Genomic DNA, 16,243 nt, shown 5'->3' on the forward strand with positions numbered 1-16,243 from the left:
TTGAGAGAGTCCCTTGGGAGACCGTCCTGAAGGGCAAAGGGGTCCAGGAAGGCTGGATGCTCTTCAAGAAGGAAATCTTAAAGGCCCAGGAGCAGGCTGTCCCCAAGTGTCGCAAGTCTAAAGGGCGGGGAAAATGGCCAGTCTGGATGAATAAGGAACTTCACATGGGACTTAGAAATAAAAGGAGGGTTTACCACCTTTGGAAGAAGGGACAGGCAACTCAGGAGGAGTACAGAGATCTCATTAGGTTATACAGAGAGAAAATTAGGAAGGCAAAAGCCCAGCTGGAGCTCAACTTGGCCACTAAGGACAACAAATAAAGCTTTTATAAATACATCAACAAAAAGAGAACCAGGGAGAATCTCCATCCCTTACTGGATGCTGGGGGGAAAGTTGCAACCAATGATGAGGAGAAGGCTGAGATACTTAATGCCTTCTTTGCCTCCGTCTTCAATAGTCAGACGAGCTATCCCCAGGGTGCTCAGCCTCCTGAGCTGGAAGATAAGGATGGAGAGCAGAGCAACCCACCCATAATCCAGGAGGAAGTAGTCAATGAGCTGCTTCTGCACCTAGACACACATAAGTCTATGGGGCCAGATGGGATTCAACCAAGAGTACTCAGGGACCTGGTGGGAGAGCTCACCAAGCCTCTCTCTCCATCATTTGTCAACAATCTTGGTCAACAGGGGAGGTACCAGATGACTGGAGGGTGGCTAATGTGACGCCCATCTACAAGAAGGGTCGGAAGGAGGATCCGGCAAACTACGGGCCTGTCACCCTGACCTCGGTACCAGCAAAGGTCATGGAGAGGATCATCTTGAGTGAGCTCTCATGGCAAGTGCAGGGCAGCCAAGGGATCACGGCCAGCCAGCATGGGTTTAGGAAGGGGAGGTCCTGCTTAACCAACCTGATCTCTTTCTATGACCACGTGACCCACCTTCTGGATGCAGGGAAGGCTGTGGACGTTGTCTATCTGGACTTTGGTAAGGCCTTTGACACCATCCCCCACAGCATTCTCCTGGAGAAGCTGGCGAATCATGGCATAGACAAGTGTACTCTTCGCTGGGTTAAAAACCGGCTGGATGGCCGTGCCCAGCGAGTTGTGATTAATGGGGTGAAATCCTCTTGGCGGCCGGTCACCAGTGGTGTCCCTCAGGGCTCAGTTTTGGGGCCAGTTTTGTTTAATATCTTTATCGATGATCTGGATGAGGGGATTGAGTGTGCCCTCAGTATGTTTGCAGACGACACCAAACTAGGTGGGAGTGTTGTTCTGCTTGAGGGTAGGAAGGCTCTACAGAGGGATCTGGACAGGCTGGATCGATGGGCCAAGGCCAACTGTATGAGGTTTAATAAGGCCAAGGGCCGGGTCCTGCATTTCGGTCACAACAACCCCAAACAACACTACAGGCCTGGGGAAGAGTGGCTGGAAAGCTGCCCAGCAGAGAAGGATCTGGGGGTGCTGCTGGATGGCCAGCTTAACATGAGCCAGCAGTGTGCCCAGGTGGCCAAGAAGGCCAACAGCATTCTGGCTTGTATGAGGAATAGCGTGGCCAGCAGGAGCAGGGCAGTGATCGTGCCTCTGGTCTCGGCACTGGTGAGGCCTCACCTCGAGTACTGTGTTCAGTTCTGGGCCCCTCTGTACAAGAGCGACATTGAAGTGCTGGAGCATGTCCAGAGGAGAGCTACCAGGCTGGTGAGGGGTCTGGACACCAGGTCATATGAGGAGAGGCTGAGGGAGCTGGGCATGTTTAGCTTGCAGAAGAGGAGACTGAAGGGAGACCTCATTGCCCTCTACAACTACCTGAAAGGAGGCTGTAGAGAGGTGGGTGTTGTCCTCTTCTCCCAGGTGAATAATGACAGGACCAGAGGAAATGGTCTGAAGTTGCGGCAGGGGAGGTTTAGATTAGCTATTAGGAAGAATTACTTTACTGAAAGAGTGGTCAGGCACTGGAACAGCCTGCCCAGGGAGGTGGTGGAGTCACCATCCCTAGAGGTGTTTAAGAAACATCTAGATGTGGCACTTCAGGGCATGCTCTAGTGGCAGAGATTGTAGCTTGTTTGGTTGGACTCGATGATCTTAAGGGTCCTTTCCAACCACGAAGATTCTGTGATTCTGTGATTAAAGATATAATGCTTTTAATATTGTTCCCATCTCCCTCCAGTCATGTTTTACACAATGTTGTATACTGTGAAAGAAAAGTTTCTTTTCACCTGAAAACTACTAGGTACAGTATAAAAAATGTACCTTGATGGAGTTATTGTTAGCACTGCAGCTTTGTATTGTCATCAACACGTTTTCCATGTTAAAATAATTAAATGTACATTTGATGATTTGGGCTAAACAATTAGACTAACTAGGCTGGCTTACACTTAGCAAAAAGCAAAACCCACCATCAGAGGTTTAAAATTAGTAGGAATTAATAAAAGCCTTTTAATCAATGAACAATGAAGCAAAGAAATGATAGTATACGCGTATGTTTACAAGCAATTTTAATTGTACCCATAACAATACTCCTGAGTGCCTTTAATGAGAGACATATTTTCAAATCTTAAATACATTTTACTTTCAATTCAAACCATACAGTCTGCTAGCAAGCATAATAAAAACATGAATTAAAGCCACTAAAAGCTGTGCATTAGAAATGTAGAATACTGTTTTGGTTTAGGTATTTTTCCTATCCTCCTTATTGCAAGTCACAGTTCAGTTAAAAAACTGTGGGGGAAATGGCCTCTGCGCATACAGAATTCCCAGTCTTTGGAGCTAGCTCATTAAATTAAAGGAGACATGGCATGTCTTTCATGCATACTTCAGGGTTACAGTAAGTTTTTTTATGAGCCGCATCCTTTGTATGTCGCTATATTGCCACCTTCTCTTGGAAAACATCACTGAAATCTGCTTCTGCGACATAAAGCCAGTTAAGTATTGAGCATTCAGCTATATCTCATCTACACATCTTACTTGTACACCACAAAGTAAACACTTTCAAAGCACCTACTCAAATGTATTCAGGTGTTTTGTAGTCCTATTAGTAGTGCAAGGAGAATATGGTTCTAAAAGATACCTAGTAGCGCTGTGTCCTATCAGTGGAACGCATTAACGTGTTATGTTGGTAACATACTATTCAAATATCATTATCTGATTAAGAGTACACAATTTAGAGATTTCAATTTAAAAAAAAATAATCTTAGATATATTAAATAACACTAAGGAAGCATTTAAAACCCAGGTTAAAGCATTCATTCTCCAAAGTACCAATCTGTCATAATTGAAAGACTGATATACCTTTTCCCCTATATATGAACCAATTAATCTGTTTCTTTAAAAAACATACTGAAAGCAGCTACCATTAGTGTCACCAGTAAAACTATCTCTGAAATCCTTGGCTGATTTTCAGTTAGGCCTCAGTAAAACTGACATACAATTCCCCTACTTGTTAAATGCCATTAAGTCTGGATATTACTTTTATTTATTAGGGATGGAAAAGATTAGGCCATTTAAGACAAAATAACGATTACCTGTTTCAAGATGCCTGCTGCCATTTCATGGCTGCAGTCAAAGATTACATGGAATTCTTTGCCTCTTTTCATCTCCTTTAGCAATGGCTTCGCATCTTTTGTGTCAGCTGGTAACTGACGGATTTTTAGCCTCAGGTTGTATCGTGATGGAGCCTTGATGAGCTCTTGTAATCGAATAAGGCCTTAAAGAAAAGAGAGAAGTCAAAAGAAAAGAAAGTTATCAAAACAAGAAGGACAACTTACTACAAACATTCAAAGTTTCTTTAATTTTTCTCCCTTCTCACTTCTCCCTTCACTTGCAACTCACATGTTGCAAGTGATACATAAAAATTTTATTAAAAAAAAAAAGTATCGGCACTCACAATACTTTCTTATAAGTCTTTCTTCTTCCTTAATATTAACAGACAGTAAGCAGAGTCAGTTAGGATTACCTTAAGACAGACAAATCTTGTTCTAGCATTATAATGCAACTATGACATTCCTCTTCAAAGAACGTATATAACTATTTTAATTCAATTAAAGCAATATCCCAGAGTAATAGTTTGTAATCATATTAGCCAGTCTCCTATCTATCAGTTTTACATACAAAGTTGTGAATCATTTCAGCACTGTGAAACACTCTCACATAATTCAGATGAGTGTGGTGGTTTTTTCTTGATTATATAGATTAAAAAACACATATATGCAGCAGCAAAAAGGTTGAATAAATGACTCATGCCATTGCATTCATCTTCAGTACTCCACAATTCCATTTTGAATGACTCTACTTTTACCATGGAATTAGATGCAGTAACATTTTTTCAAAAATCTTATTCACATTAGCATAACAGTGTGTGGTGTGGCTTACAGACCACTGATTGGTCTGTCACCAATATTAAATATTAATTTGTTTAACTATATTAAAGTGACAGGGTGAAAACAGGTGTCCTATAAAGCAGCAGTTTATTTTTGTGTTAGTAAAAAAAAGATTAATTCTGCTGTGCTCACTTCCTTCTTGCATTAGAACATTCTCCACTTAGTGGCAGTAACAAGGGTTATTGTTCATTATGTTTGCAGTGCACACATAAAATACACCCAACTGCCAAAAAATGGAAGCTCCGCTTAGGTTTTCAGTTGCAGCAGTATCCAGGTATAAATGAAGTAAAGTACTTCTAAAATCTGTAATAGCTCACTTTACTACATCAAAAATATTAATGGAGATGACTAATAATTATTTAGTTATCATCACAGGCAGCACTGTCTAGTATTAAAAAACACTGGTATCTTATTTTATCTCTAGATATTCTTCCTGGTTACAAGTGGATGTCAAAGCTGTCTTGATTTCAGGAAATGAAGTGTCATAATGTAACATGGAATCACACTACAGCGTCAGTAAGAAATTGTGATAACCTCTGACAGCAGATTTAATACAGCCTTTTTCCAAAATATATTGTTCTTTTAGTAACGTAATGCTGAGAGATTTTAGTAATATAGTATTGTTATGATTCTATGCTATGAAGTTTTTAGATTGTAAAGAACTTAGCTCTAATCATTTCCAGCAGAACCAGACCAGTAGAGAATATAAGTGAAAGATAAAATCAGTTTCCTTTATTTCATCATTCACCCTTTTTGACCCTACAAAGGATCCACATTATTTTCTCAACAGTTTCTGATGAAATTAGCTGGAACAGGAATTATAGCTTACTATATAGAACATTACTAAATTAAGACTGCAGGTGTGGAGATCTGGCAGAGGACCCCAGTAGACCTCTTAGGCCCAAAAGCAGAGTGGGAAAGGACAACTGTGCTATTTAGTCAATTTAAGTATTTTTTTCTTCACTCACAAGTCAATGTCACAGATACGATCTCTTAGTTTTATCACAATTTCTCAGTAATATCCCTATAACACAGAATCACAGAATGGTAGGGGCCGAAAGGGACCTTTGGAGATCATCTCGTCCAATCCCCCTGCCAAAGCAGTGTCACCTAGAGCAGGTTACACCGGAAGGCGTTCAGGCAGGTTTTGAATACCTCCAGAGAAGGAGACTCCACAAACTCTCTGGGCAGCCTGTTCCAGTGCTCTGGCACCCTCAAAGTAAAGAATTTTTTCCTCATGTTCAGATGGAATTTCCTGTGTTCCAGCTTGTGCCCATTGCCTCTTGTCCCATCACTGGTCACCACGGAAAAGAGTCTGGCCCCATTCTCTTGACACCCACTCTTTAGATATTTACAAGCATTGCTGAGGTCCCCTCTCAGTCTTCTCTTCTCCAGGCTAGAGAGACCCACATCACTCACCCTTTCCTCATGAGATGCTCCAGACCCTTGACAATCTTTGTAGCCCTCTGCTGGACTCTTTCCAGTAATTCCCCACCCTTCTTGAACTGGGGAGCCCAGAACTGGACACAGTACTTCAGATGTGACCTCAACCAGAGCAGAGTAGTGGGGGAGAATGACCTCCCCCAACCTGCTGGCCACACTCTTCTTAATGCAGCCTAAGAGACCATTGGCCTTCTTGGCCAGAAGGGCATATTGCTGGCTCATGTATATCACATACAAACATTCTCAACAATGAGTATATTGTTCAGACTGAGACAATTGTTACCTATAGCTAAATAATCTCTCAAATTTACATCTTCTAAAAACATTATTATAGGATCTTCATCAACAGCTGAAGTACTGTGAAGAACTAAATCCAGTAATTCAGTGTGGGATGACATTTTCCATACAAAATTACAATGTGAAAAATGTTAAGGGTCTTTTGTACATAACATAACAGCATACGAAAATGATTTAACTCAAGACAGGATAAAAAATTATCTGCATGCTCCAGTTTATTTGCCATTGCTTGCTAAAAGAAGACAATTGGAAACTTTTGTCCAGCACAAATAACTTGCAAATAATTTTTACTCCTATTAATTATATTTAGCAAGTCTCATTTTACACTTGTCCTGCTTTCTTTGCTACATTTTGTTTTGCTTGTCCTGCTTTGAAAAGGAAATAAAATCCACCATTAAAGAATCACAGAAACATCACTATATTTACTGGCAATTTTTAGTGGAGATTTTAGTACAGGCAGAACACATATGGAAACTGAAGTACTTTCTCATGACTAGACCTGGTCCCTGCTTGGTAAGACACAGAGCAGTGATAGCTAGGGTATACATGACTTCTGAGTAAATGCCAGATGTTAAATCTACATAGTTGTGAAAATAGTACGTTTAGAAACTAATTCAAATTAAAGAATTTGCTGTAGTTACCTCAAATGGTGCAATGATATTTACATAACATGAATTAATGTATTTAATGGAAGCTTAAATGGATTTAATACTTGATTTCTAAATAGTCTTGAAAAAATGTACTTTAAAGCTATATAGTAGAGGTGCATTTTCTAACTTAAAATCTTACACACCTGCTGCATATTAGTACCATTTCAGATGACCTGGGACAATTACAAGAATGTAAAGCTTTGAAATGAACAACATAATGTACCTCATAACCATTAACCACCTTATCAAAAATAACTGACAATAACATGTCAATACATACACTTAGAATTGTCCCCAAGTCTTTCCCATTTCCTTAAGACTAAGAAATAAAGCAAGTAGAATGTATGTCCTTGTGGACAAAAAATTTAAATTATTTCAGATTGAGGGAAGGATCACATTCCAAAGCGGAGTCTTTCTCAAAGGCAAAGTCCTACCAAGTCCTACCAGTTGCTCACTTGCTCTGATACCCATGCACTTCCACTTAAGAACTACAAATCACAAGAGTGGCAATATGAGGCAGGTAGCATGACACACTTCCAGAAAAAAAAAACAAATCCTGGCTTTTGGTGCTCACTAGTCAAATACAACTAAGAAGACAGACAGAAAGACAATCTTTCTAAATAGCCACATTAGTTCGAATCAGATAGTGCTGCAAAATGTGTTGCCATATAACAAACAACAGTATTCAAAGCTGATATACGAGCTGTCAGTACATGAACTGGAGACAGGCATCCATCTGAAATACTTACATCACACTTAAGAGCAAGACAACAGGGAAAAAATTGCAGATCTGGGGCAGGGGGGTGAGAATCCAAATGCACAGACATCTTCAGGACCTTGTACCCTTGAAGTATTTAAATATTAATGGGGACTTCTAGGATGAGGTCTTTTAACCTTCAAGTAATATTTAGTGGAAAAAGTTCTGTGTCACAATGAACATTTGCCATGAACCTTCAGTCATTCCTTGAAACAGATCACCACAACTAGAAACCACTGTACAGGAGTACAGGAGATTAAAACAACATGAAACTCTTAAACACAGATATGTGGTGAGAAAGAGATTATGATCAGTTTCACAAAAAAAGTATTGATCTCCCAAAGGGAGAGCATTAAGTAAACTGCCAAAGATGAGAAAACCACAATTGGCTAAAAAAACATATCCATGAAATGCACAGAAAAATTGAAAGCTATTTAAAAAATAAACATTACTGGTGAAAAGTTGCTAAAAGAGATTGAAGAATGCACTGCTGTTTGAATCTCAAATCGAGGCAATTATTACAAAATATGCATCTACTCAAAATGAGGAAAATCAGAACTGTGTTTCACCCATGCAGTTGTTTTTGGATAATAGCATGATGACTTTTCCCTCAGGTTTTTTGTAATCTCAAATATATTTGGTCTTTTGTTTTTCAAGAGAAATCAAATTTTATTTTATTCAGGAGGCAAGGAATGAATAAAGTATTATAGACTATTCTTAAGTGCACTGTTATCCAAATCTACAGCTGGCGTTGCTCAGTAGGAGACAAATAGACACTTGATAGTATGATGGTTATGACAGTCATCTGAAAGAGGAAGCACCTGGGCTTTAGTCCCTGTTCTCATATTTCTATACTGAACCACTTTTCAAGAATAGCAAGAGACAAAACACGCTTTACTCTACTGTGCAAGTTTTGGAATCAGAACTACTCCAGAATAAAACTTATTATGTTTGTGGAAGTGATTGTGAAATTAATTTGATTGTATAGGACATTAAACTGGTTCATGAAATTCAAGTTTTCTGTACTAGTACCATACTCAGTATTTTTAATATACTAAGGGTTAAAAGGAAATCCGAATGTTCTTTCTTGAGTGCAAACTGTTCGTTCCTTCAAAGCACTGTTTACTTAGAAGGGCAAAGTGACTAATTTGTATGTTTTATTCATTCTCAGGTGCTACACCAATCACCTTTGTTACACCTTTGGAGGCAGGATGGACAGGTTGTTAAGTGGGATGGAAGGAAGGGAAAAAGGGAGGCTGCTTTTCTCTGAAGCAAGTCCATAAGTTCCAAAATTTTAGTAACCAATTACAAGTTGACATTACAAGGACATTACCAGTCCAATATCTGGATATTACCAGATAGTGCTAGCATACCTCTCTCTGGTACTTTTATTTCTTTGTCAGAGCGCCAATGGGTAAAGTGCTGAGAAGCAGCATTTCCTCATTCAGGCATTAGTGGGAATTGAGGCTGAGTAAAGGCTTTCCAGGCCTGGATCACACTTCTAAAGCTGGCTCTGGCAAATATAAATCAAAGGCTGAAAGTTTCCTTACACACTGTACCTGGTCTCCAAGCTGATAAAATATGGGTTTGATGGACTGACAATTCAGTGGATAAAGAACTGGTTTGACGGCCGCACCCAAAGAGTGGCTGTCAATGGGTCCATGTCCAAGTGGAGTCCCTCAAGGATCAGTACTGAGACCGGTCTTGTTTAACAACTTCATCAGCGACATGGACAGTGGCATAGAGTGCACCCTCAGCAAGTTTGCCGACGACACCAAGCTGTGTGGGGTGGCTGACACGCTGGAGGGAAGGGATGCCATCCAGAGGGTCCTTGACAGGCTGGAGAGGTGGGCCCATGCCAACCTCATGAAGTTCAACAAGACCAAGTGCAAGGTCCTCCATCTGGGTCGGGGCAATCCCAAGCACCAATATAGGCTGGGCAGTGACTGGCTTGAGAGCAGCCCTGAAGAAAAGGACTTGGGGGTGCTGGTAGACGAGAAGCTCAACATGAGCCAGCAATGTGCACTTGCAGCCCAGAAGGCCAAGCACATCCTGGGCTGCATCAGGAGACGTGTGGCCAGCAAGTCGAGGGAGGTGATTCCACCCCTCTACTCCACTCTCGTGAGACCTCACCTGGAGTACTGCGTCCAATTCTGGAGCCCCTACTACAAGAAAGATATGGACGTTGGGAGGGTTGGAACTAGGTGATCTTTAAGGTCCCTTCCAACCCTAACAATTCTATGATTCTATGATTCTACCTAGCATTTGTGATGCAGCATTTGTGTTATATAAAGTGTGTGAGGAGCAGCCTTAGTTTTCCTAGAAAATAAAAACCACCAAATAAATTCCCTGAGCAAAAATGGCATCATTCACCTATAAAACAATACAAAACAAACACACACACGGGGCGGGGGGGGGGGGGGGGGACGGGGGACGACAAGAAACAGCATTTTCTTTACCTTTTCCTGTCCACCATGCCTGGATGAAGCACCGGAGTTGAAATATGTTGGAGATTATTGCTGGAGATTATTGGAGGCACAAGGGGGTGTGTCGTCACCAGCCCAGTGCCCATCACAGCTGGCTCCAGCCGGTGCTAAGCCAACCTCAAGGGCAGTGAAAAAGCCCACTGGTCGCTAAAGGGAGGCATCTCTGCTCAAAAGTATTGAAGAAAGACACCGGCCACCACAAAGGGGCTGGAGACAGCCTCTTTGAGGGAGGAGGCTCCTTGCCACAGCCCAGACCCGCCGAGGGGGAGGCGGGCTGCGGCCTGCGGGCGCCTCACGCCGCTGCCGGGGCGGGGACAGCCCGAGGGGCTGCGGCCGGGAAGGCCAGGAAAAGCCGTTCCACACAAAGCAGCAGAAACTGTTACACAAAACAGCCTGAAGCTGCTGCACCCCCAGTCACCTCCCGGCGTAAACGTCAGCGGACTTCACTTAACCTGCGGCGAAAATACACACAGTGTTTTCTTTCTTCCTAAGGACGAAAAAGGTATGTATTCGGGTAATCGCGCCCTTTTTCTCAATAACAAAATGAGTGATTGGAAGCTTGTGATTAAAAGTAATTAAGTAAAAAACCCCTGACTCTGGATTGTTTTGCCTGCAGTGTTTTCCAACCGTTTTGAGCAGTTTAAATCCCACCCTCACCTCCCACCCCACTTCTTCTTTTCCAGGTTAAATATTGAACAGTGGGTTATCATTTGTGACCAAAGAAAAAAATTAAGCACTGAAAAGATATAACCTAAAAGGGGCTTTGAGCAACCTGGTCTAGTGGGAGGTGTCCCTGCCCATGGCCAGGGCGTTGAAACTAGGTGATCTTTAAAGTTCTTCCCAACCTGATAAAATCATTCTATGGTTCTATGAAAAGAACAAGCTCCTACATGTAAATTACAGCACTTAGGGCTGGGTGTGGACAGTAACTGCTTCCCAGCTCCTGGTTGTCACTGATCTTTTTATCCTCACCACACTCTGACATCCTGGTTTCTGCAGGAAGAGTAGGTGCAATGGCCGAAAAAAGTCCAGGGGATCAAAACATCACACAGTTGAGAAGTAATCAGATAACCCACGTATGCTATAAATAAATTCTGCCACTATCCTTATAGTAACAGTCTATGTTTGGCTGTTATGGCCTATTTGAATAGGTGAGATTCCTGAGACTCAAGGTGAACTGCTTCTTCCTACTGTATCTAGTTTGTCAGTGGGACTCCATTTCTACCTTCTGTGCATATGGCTAAGGACCAAGGTAGTTTTAGGTCAAACAGCATGGAGTATTTATACATTATTTATACAAATTTCTGAGATACTGTTAATCCCAAAGTAACTTTTGTTGCTGTTGCCTGACATTAGAGGAAATAGACAAGCTGGTTATTTAGGATCAAAGTAGCAAGCTGTCATGGACTGAGAAATAAAGTCTCTGGATCAGCAAAGGACGATTTCAAAAGAGCACCTATGTAGCTCATGTGTGGCTAATCAGAAAAAGAGGTACCAGAGCCTCCAATGAAGGGAGGACAAAATGAGTCCTTTCTTCACCATGATTTTAAGGAAATATTTGTCAATGCAAGAGCACAGAGTTCAGACAAGAATGTTTTTAAAACAACTGATTTACAATATAAAATGAAGTTCAGTCCTCAGATGAAATGCTGATTTCTTATTTTATTAGCATTACAGGATCCCAGTGCAATGAAAAAAAAAAAAAAAACCCAACCATTTGTGCAGACAAGCTCCTAGAAAAAATAAAATCTATTTTACAACAGTATAGAAATAATAGCTGCATTTTGGGAATGTACTTCCTGCAATTTCTTTCACCAGGGACACCTTTTTCCTGTCCCTTTAAACTCTCAGTTCCTTCTTTTAGCAGCCACTGTGATAGAGTCTTACCTCTGAATGGCTGGGAAGAATGCGGTGTGAGTAACTCTTTTCAGAAGCTGCCATCAATTCATCTTTAGGGAGAGTCCTGAAGGAGCAGTTTGTGAGCTCTCCAGCTGGCATCTTCCTCCAAAGAGATCAATCACATTACCTCCTCGACATGTTCAACTTCAACCAGTCCAGGAAGCAAGAGCCCCAAGTTTGTTTTAAAACCTGTGTCTCCAGCTCAGCAGTCTTGCAAGCCATTGCTATGCCACCTGGCCTGCTCATCAAACTATTTATCATTTCCATTAATGCTGCCTTTGTGCTGCACAGGAAGAATACAAGCAAATGCGCCTTGCAGTAGGCTGAACACATGAACCTTTTTCTGTACCAAAGAACACTAATACTCTTTTAAAGACTACTCCTATCTTCAGAATCTCAAAAACTTCAAAAATAATAATATATTGCTTTGTAGAGCTACCAGAATAGTTTCTCTATTTTCAGCAAGTTGTTTCCTCTCACACTTCTCTGTACTCTTCTTCCCTGACAGCTCCCTACCCAGTTTTTCTGGTTATGTCTCAGAAAAATATCATTGTATATTGGGCTTTGAAAGGGGTATGGGTAGAAGGGAGGAGAATGACAGTTTATTGGGCATTGATAGAATGCTTCACATCACCTGGAACAGTTCATTGCTATGAAATTATTCACAGATGTTGAACATCCTGAAAAGATTACCCATGAACTCTCAAGATTAGCATTATCATCCTCATCCTCTACTTAAAAAACACCTCTAGTGAAAGGATTAACAAGAAAAAGAAAAAAAATTGCACTTGCTAGCAGGGCTACTTGAATAGTGGGCTATTCTGTGTTCTTTGGATGTAACAACATAATACAGAAACACCATTAAGAAAAATGCAGAGGAAATAGAGATGAAGAGAAAAAACAGCTTGATGGACCTTTCTCGTTTACCCATATTTAGCCTTTTACTACTTATACTACAAGATCATTTCACTGAATTCCAGCAGTGTAAAGCATCCTTGAAATTGTCATCAGTTATATTTAAACCCATTTAAATACAGTACCAAAATGGTGTGAAGTGTCTTTAATGGAGGAAGATTTTTAAGATATGTAATCCAGAAAAATTTATCTTCTTAAACATAATTAATACAGCTCCTTATTACCAGCTTTAGAGTACCACACTTTAGCAGGTTTTTCAGTCTTGTAATTGAAGCATTGGAGAGTAATCAGAACGCTATGTGTGTATGCATGTGTATGTATATATATTACAGATATTACTGCATTAGAGCTTTATGCCACTTACAATCTGCAGTACTAAAAATGCACTACAATTAGTGGTGGTGACATGAAGAAGAGTTCGAAGGTATCTAGTGTTGTGTTGACTTAAAATATTTTTCTATTATTAATCTTGATCAAGATTCCTACCAAGAAAATTATAGCCCTGTATCAGCAAAAAGAAGGAAAGTATTTGGTAACTATTCTATTTAACAAGCCCTTTGTTGAGAAATATAACTGCTCTGTTTAGAATAACTTCAACTGAAAATTTGAAAATTACATTCATTAGGGCAAGCCAAGATACATTAGTCACCCATGATAGTAATAGTATTTACCAGAATGAACTCTGGAGGTCTGTTTGGTTGACAAAATTTCCTTCTGGGGGAAAAAGTGTAAATATATAGAGGGTCTATGTCAAGCTACCTGTAACTAACTCTGTACTTATCTCTATCAAAGTATACAGTAGTGACCTACCGCCCCCAACTCTTCTTCAGAGATACAGAACTCCTGCTTATAAATCAGAACATCTTTAGACTATATTGACGTGTTCTATCATATGTTGATTAATTCATTCCAAGCTCCACTTGCCCCATATGGGGCCTTTCAGCTATACAAACACGCTTAAAGAAGGTACAGTGTTTAAAAACCAGAACTTTATGTTGTTAGAAAAAATAATTTGATCATCAAGTTTTTTTGGGCTTTTTTGGGAGGGGGGAAGGATTGTTGTTTTGAAGAAATATATTTCTTTTGAGCATATCACTAAAAAAAAGCTTCAGTCACACTGAAAAGCCAGTTCTGGGTCACCAAGTATGAGAGGACAAATAAAAGTTACATTATTTCCAACTGAAAATATTTTTCAAAAAATTTCTCTTGGATGGTAGTTATGCCAGTAATCAGTGACAACTTTTCAGTTTAGGTAGATAGTTCTCTCCTGGCATTTTTTTTCCCAAATCAGCATCTTCTCACAGTGCTTATTGTCTAGACTGGACTGAGACTAAATCAGATACAGAACTTCAACACAGAATAATGGTACGGATGCCAGTAATCCATTTACTGACTTAATTGCCTGCTGAAACAAGATTTCTAGGGCTAAGAACTATGTCCCTCTCTAAACTTCTCCGTAATTGGGGCTATGATGCAGTCTCCCAACATTCTTGCTCTCATGGTGACATACTGAGGTGTGGGCCATTCTGTGTCACACACAGCTGGACATTTAATCGAGACAATCAGATAGTTTTGCATGAGCTCCAAAGCTCAATATTTAGAAGCTTACAATAGAAATATTTTAGATCTTTATTTTCATTTTAAAGGCTTTACAGTTTCCTTTATTAAAAATAAACTAATTCAAAGATGAAGTGTGTATGGGAAGGAGGGACATATTTGAATATCTTTTGTTCCAAAATTTGACCTGAGCTTTGAAGGTTCAGTGTCAGAGAGCTGATACCTGATTTGCCTTCACATCCACACTTTCGGATTCAGCTGCATGCTCAGGTATGCCCCCTCTTGGGCACATTAGGAGAGAAAGTCCAGTCCTCAACTTCAGGTGATCCTTACTTTGTGTGTGGAAGTATGGACCCGACTCAAGAACTTTAACCTTTATCTCCATCAGTCTTACCCATTTTTGGTCACTGTCAGCTCAATAAACAGAGGCTACTTTATTGAGGAACATGGGATCAACAGTGATCATACAAATGGTATGAGTATGTGTCACCAGACTGAGGGGACTTTTCTTTCACTCCTTGAGGGGACTTTTCTTTCACCCTTGACTTGCTCTTCCACAAAATGCTGCTGATATAACCAGTAGTGCACTTCAAGAGGACTTAGAGCACAGTAATACTAATATCTGAGAAAAATGAAAATGCTCCTTTCTAAAACAAAAAAAAAGGCAGAACTGTGGTTTTTACTAGATGCATGTATGCACATATGTGTATGTATTTGAAATACAGACTTTTATTATTATTATGAAAGATTATTAATTATTTAAATTAATTAAAAATTATTATGAAAGATCTAAGCGTCTAGACTAAAGAGAGAAAAACCCCTTTATTTTAAACTAAGAAAGATTTCCATTTTGAAACAATTACTTAGTACAGGAAAGTAGAAGCGTTTAAAATTATATTCAAAATTAATATGGAAGTTGAGATTACTAAAATGCCACATATAGGAAAGACTAGCCTTAGGGTTAAAAAAAAAAAAAAAAAAAAATCACTGAACAAGAATACCAGGGATCCAGGATTAACTCCACAGTCAGATTTCCATTCTGATACTGTGCATATCGCTTCAGTTTTCTGTGTCTTGGGTCTTAGCATCTGAATGTTAAATCCATTTTACTGCTGTTTCAGCATAACCAGATGTAATTGAAGTGCAAGGCAATAATCAGCTTTATTGTTTTCCTTAAATATGCTAAGTGAGCACGTCAGAGCATGGGTGCGAATGTCTTTTATAGTTAGTTTCAAATAGCCAATCCCAATTCAGCCTATTTCCAGAAACAATTGTTTTCTAATAATGGCTTTTCATCACTGCAGTGAAAGAGCCCTTTACCCCATCCCCCACAGTTCCACAAGAGGGAATCAGTCTGCTGCTTAAGTTCAGAAAAGGCCTTCACTTCATGGAAAGGTTTTGATCTTGAACATCGCTATAACAAGATGAAGAAAATAAGTTTTTCATACCACCCAAGTACGGCTGGAGCATACAGCAGCTGAAAAAAAAAAACAGAGAACTGTCCATTCCTTCCCTCACCTCTGCACATAGTGTGTGAAAATATAAGAAAAAAATAGTTTAATATAGTTCAATAAAATGTTGAAAAGTAAGAAAACATTAAGCCTTTTATATTAGATTTGCCATGTTTTTCTAGTTTTCAGCAACGTTCCTTTACGTATGTGGCTCTATTGTATTCCTGATTTGAAATATTGTTACTGTTCACTTTTCTGAACATGTTTTTTGGACATTTTCAGAAAGCTTTATCTTTATTTCAGAATGATGATGATGACAGCAATGACAATTAGCAGTCCTGGGCATTTCAAAAGAATTCTCGTAATAGCGTGAAGTATGATCTCTCAAGTGGCTGACATCTATGAGCAGTGCAGTTT

General features: G+C 40.0%; 1 protein-coding gene across 4 annotated transcripts in view; it reads right to left on the reverse strand.

Annotated features, from left to right (window-relative positions):
- GRIK2 (glutamate ionotropic receptor kainate type subunit 2) overlaps positions 1 to 16,243 on the reverse strand; it is a 420,597-nt gene that overhangs the window by 252,879 nt on the left and 151,475 nt on the right. For all 4 annotated transcript variants that reach the window (XM_074581042.1, XM_074581040.1, XM_074581041.1 and 1 more), the window contains one exon: positions 3,517 to 3,698. In XM_074581042.1, the coding sequence (XP_074437143.1) occupies positions 3,517 to 3,698 (182 nt within the window). The remainder of the gene's footprint in view (positions 1 to 3,516; positions 3,699 to 16,243) is intronic.

Source organism: Larus michahellis, chromosome 3 (genome assembly GCF_964199755.1).
Source record: "Larus michahellis chromosome 3, bLarMic1.1, whole genome shotgun sequence".
Lineage (NCBI taxonomy): Eukaryota > Metazoa > Chordata > Aves > Charadriiformes > Laridae > Larus > Larus michahellis.